Genomic DNA, 5000 nt, shown 5'->3' on the forward strand with positions numbered 1-5000 from the left:
CAGGTCACATGGTCTACTTATTGACTCCTTTGTGGCTAAGCACTAGCAGATCCATCTATGTGCAGAGACATTAAAAAAAAAAAAAATAGTGAAGAAAAGAAAGAAAGAGGACACTAACTTCCTGGCAGCATTGGGTTAAGGACTATAGCTAACAATCTATCATGCTGTGTGCTACTCAGCCAACTTCTCTTCTTGTTTGAGCTGTGCCTGTCAAATGGCCTTCTATAGTCAAATATTAGTCACAATGATACTGTTACTGATGTTGAGTGAAATTGAGTCTCATGAGTTTTTGTAGATTTGCCTGGCAATTTAGCATAGAAAAAGATGAGTCCTTACTTTATTAACTGCAGTATAATGCAAATGTGAAGTTCCCCCAGGAAACATATGACAAATAAGGAGAGGCTTTAGTTTTAAAATGAGAGAAAGTATAAAGAGAGGGATAAATGAAAGTTTATCCCACATTTCCCATCTTTACAATTATAAAATCATTTAAAAAATAAAGTAAGACTTATTTGCTTCCAACCTTTTGATCATGATCTCTAATCAAATGGCCACATAGCCATTTGTGGGAGGCTGTGGAGCACCACTGCTAATCTTGTTTCCTCAAAAAGAAGGGTACGGGCAAAATCAATTATGATTAGCATTTTAGAAAGTGAGCCAAAAATCATGTCTTTCAATTATGAATTTGTTGATTAGTCTGCATATGCTTCTTCCATCTAATAGCGATGCATATCTGTTAACTAAAATTCCATTTCCTCTAGATAAACTCCTGTTGCTCTAAAGTGATGAATGGGGCATCTGAGAAGTAAATATAAGTTGATTAAAAGTAAACTTTAGAAGATGCAAATGTGAGTAAAAGTAAACTTTAGAAGATGCAAATGTGAGATCTGATTATTGATTATCAAACATGACACAGCCCTGGCAGCTAGCCAGGGCTGTGATCATATGTCTGGGTATTTATGTAATCAATAAAGAGTAATTTCAAGTTGATGACAACTGGAAACTAGAGAATAAGAAATACTATTACTCAATTTAAGCCAAATGTCACCACAAGATGTTGATTATGAAACTGTGCTGCCAGTTGTGTGATTGAACCCCTGGATTTTTCACTTAAGGAGAACCCTAATTTTTCTAATACTTTTGTTTGTAAAATATACCTAACCTTATTAAATTCCAAATTATTGTAGGACTAGATGAGCTGGGTGCAAAGAGGGGAAACCGTTAATGCATGTTGGCCTATAAAGCATTAAAGCATAATGCTTTATTGGCCATTAGCAAAATTTCAATTCAACAGTTCTTGAGTCTGGCATTTTTTGTAGTTCTTTTATGTATTTTTCTTCTCCATTTATTTAATTTCAGCCAGTTTTACCACACAGCTTCCCTGTCTAGTTGATGCCATTCCCACCTATCAGGACCATCATATGATCACTGTATATCAGCAGTGCATGTATATTTCTCAAAGAATATTGCATTTTTACTAGGAAAATAGGCACATTAGTTATCTTCCTTATCCCCTTACCAAAACAAGTCACCCATATATCATATTTTAGTCAAATTTGTAAAGTATTATATGTATATAGGTGTTCCTTTATCTTTTTGTTGATTATTTGGGAAGATGTCTTAAGATTTATTTTTTCTACACATTTTTTTCTTTTCCTCTTACAGCAGACTCCGGTCGCGACCGGAAAAGACGGAGGGCAGATGCCGTTGAAATCGAAGACCGATTAGAATCTCTAATTCTTCGTGTGGGAGAGAAGGTGAGTATTTGTTGGTAACTTTGTGGGTATAGGTGTGTGGGTTGGAGTGTGTGGTGATTGCAAGTTCTTAATGGTAGAACTTGCAATTAGCCTGTTTACCCCATCATTTCCCTGATATACTTCATGCCCTCCCCTGCCATTGAGACTTATATCAGTCGGTTGTGCTTGCAACTGAAGTGATCCTTAAATTTCTTCCTAGATATTATCTAGGAAGGCCCATTTGTCATAAAAATTTTACCCTTGTTTTTGTTCTGAAGGTACAAAAACATGTTCATGATCTGGTGTGGATAATGCATTTGATATGATTTACTTGTTTGATATACAATAACATGTTAGTCTTATCATATGGTCTGACATCATTTTACAAAGTGTAATTTGATATAACTTAACTGTCTGATATACAGTCTCAACAATGATATTGTTGAGACTGACTTACACTGGAATGAAATTCAGAAAACTCATTGATGAATGTCAGTCAGATTTCCAGACATGGTAGATCTAGGAAAATTATAAGAATTTCTCTTAGAAGACCCTTTTATCCTGTGTAAATCTGTCTCAACGTGTTTAACCTGTTCTGCAGAGTACTTCATCCTTGGAAAGCAATCTCGAGGGTCTAGCAAGTGTTCTAGAGGCAGACATTAACAATTACAAGAGCAAGATTCTGAAGATCCTGAGTGACTGTGCTGTAAAGATGCCTGAAAAGACCACCATCTATACAACTCTTGTTGGACTCCTGAACGCAAAGAACTACAACTTTGGAGGAGAGGTAGTTATCGTCACTGATAATGGTTATTTACAATGAGCTTAGAATTTTTGGATATAGATATGATAAGGCATTTATCGTTACTAATGTGCTTCTGAAACTGATCTGTCTGATGATGATATAGTAAATCAGGTAATTCTTGATGGCTAGATACACCAATGCACTTCAAACAATTTGATAATATATCTTTCCCCTGCAGTTTGTTGACATGATGGCAAGGAAGCTGAAGGAAGCACTTAAAGCTTGTATGTGGAAGACAGCACGCTATGTACTCAGGTTCTTTGCCGATCTGGTCAACTGTCACGTGATCTCCACTAACTCACTGCTACAGCTCCTCCACACCTTTTTAGACACAGCAAGAGATGACAACTCACCCCAGGGTAATTTTTCTGTGGTTCTTTCAGTGGTGTGGATAATGCATTTGATATGATTTACTTGTTCGATATACAATAACATGTTAGTCTTATCATATGGTTTGACATCATTTCACAAAGTGTAATTTGATATAACTTAACTGTCTGATATACAGTAGAATGTTAGCATTAATTTGTTTTTTATTAGACAACAATGATCTGAATGGAAAATATCTCTGTCCATAGTTCGTAGTGACACGTACGTGTATGCTGTACTGAGCTGCCTTCCCTGGGTGGGGCGTGAGCTGTATGAAAAGAAGGAACAGGACCTTGAGCGCTTGCTGAAGCACATTGAGATTTATGTAAGGAAGCGAAGCCGCAAGCATGTCCCAGGACTGAGGGTATGGAGGTCTGACCGTCCACATCCACAAGAGGAGTATTTGGACTGTCTTTGGGCTCAGGTATGGGGTAGTAGGAGATTTTTCTCATCTGCTACAATTATTTGCTTTAATCCTTTTTTCTTGTATTCATTTCATTTCGTGTCCATTCTCCTTTAGGGAGAAAGTTGATAGCCTAAATTTTTAGATGTGTTCCAGTTTTTAGAAATGTTATTGTTGTTGTTATTATTATTATTATTATTATTATTATTATTATTATTATTATTATTAATGTGTTTTGTTTATGTGTCATTATTAGTATTTAGTATATCATTATTATTATTGCTGTTATTATTATTATTATCATTATTGTTATTATTATTATTATTATTATTATTATTATTATTATTATTGTAATCATTATTATGTTTTGTTTCTATATCACTATTAGTATTTATTATATCATTATTATCATCATCATCATCATCATCATCATTATCATTATTGTGTTTTGTTTCTATATCATTATTAGTATTTTATTTTTGGCACTTATTTTATTATTTTGATTAGTTTTTCATGTTCTGTATAATAATAAGTATATTATCAGTGGAGTGTGATATCAGGTGACATTTAGCTCTTACACTTTTACCGAATTTACTTCAAAGTCAATAATGAATTGCTAAAATTTCTAGGGTCAGCTCTTTTTTTTCCCCCACCACTTAATATTATAAGAAATTTGTATATTTTTTATTTGGAGTTTCATGTTCATCTTTTATATTATTCATTCATTTACTTCATAAAAACAGTCACATATACAAGTATATTTTTGTTAGAAGCACTGAGAAGTATTAATTCATGGATATTTCACTTGTTTGTGTAAAAATTAAATTTTACCGATAACATTATGTCTATAACCATGAATGCATGAATGCATTTTTCAGATCTGCAAACTGCGATCAGACATGTGGCAGGAGAAGCACATTGCAAGACCTTATGTGGCATTTGACTCCATTCTGTGCGAAGCGCTGCAGCACAACATCCCACCCCTGACCCTCCCTCCACATCACACTGACAACACCTACCCCTTCCCATGGGTTGTGTTTAGGTATGGGGGTGATAATGAGATGAGACTACTTTGGTCTTTCTACTGGTGTGGAGTGTGGAGTGCATTGTGTGTTACTTATATGCAACAGTGTGTTCTTTAATGATGGTGATACATTTTTTTATATATAATATTCATGGGAAAAGGACTTTGGAATGCATTGTCTGCTGTGTGTATGCTGTGTTCTATTATTTTTGTGCTCTTTAGTGAGGTTGTTAAGCTTTTGTCATAATATTCCCTGGAAAAGTGTTCATTATTTTTAGTCTATTTGGGTGATTAATTTTAAGTCTCTTTTTTTATGTATTGCTCAACAAAAGACAGAGGTATAGCACCATCTTCTTAGTGCTCTTTATCTCTGTTTACTTTCTCTATATACATGCTATGGAAGAGGAATGCATAAAAACTCCTTGTGGGTGGCAGTTCATGTGTGAATATTTGACCTTACAGGTTTTTTGTAGGGATTTCAATAGATATACCACTTTTAGAGAGTAATTGATGCTAAATACTAATCTTCCAGGCTTTTTGACTACACTGATTGCCCTGAGGGTCCTGTCCTGCCAGGTGCTCATTCTATTGAGCGATACCTTATTGAGGAGCACCTTCACAATATCGTCAAGGACTATCATCTAGAGAGGAAGCAATGGTTTG

General features: G+C 34.9%; 1 protein-coding gene across 1 annotated transcript in view; it reads left to right on the plus strand.

The window, feature by feature from the left end:
- LOC125032427 (nuclear cap-binding protein subunit 1-like) overlaps nucleotides 1–5000 on the plus strand; it is a 14429-nt gene that overhangs the window by 2074 nt on the left and 7355 nt on the right. The window contains exons 2-7 of the mRNA XM_047623549.1: nucleotides 1666–1757; nucleotides 2338–2523; nucleotides 2720–2900; nucleotides 3120–3334; nucleotides 4192–4355; nucleotides 4870–4995. Of these exons, the coding sequence (XP_047479505.1) occupies nucleotides 1666–1757; nucleotides 2338–2523; nucleotides 2720–2900; nucleotides 3120–3334; nucleotides 4192–4355; nucleotides 4870–4995 (964 nt within the window). The remainder of the gene's footprint in view (nucleotides 1–1665; nucleotides 1758–2337; nucleotides 2524–2719; nucleotides 2901–3119; nucleotides 3335–4191; nucleotides 4356–4869; nucleotides 4996–5000) is intronic.

Source organism: Penaeus chinensis, chromosome 14 (genome assembly GCF_019202785.1).
Source record: "Penaeus chinensis breed Huanghai No. 1 chromosome 14, ASM1920278v2, whole genome shotgun sequence".
NCBI classification, from domain to species: Eukaryota; Metazoa; Arthropoda; class Malacostraca; order Decapoda; family Penaeidae; genus Penaeus; species Penaeus chinensis.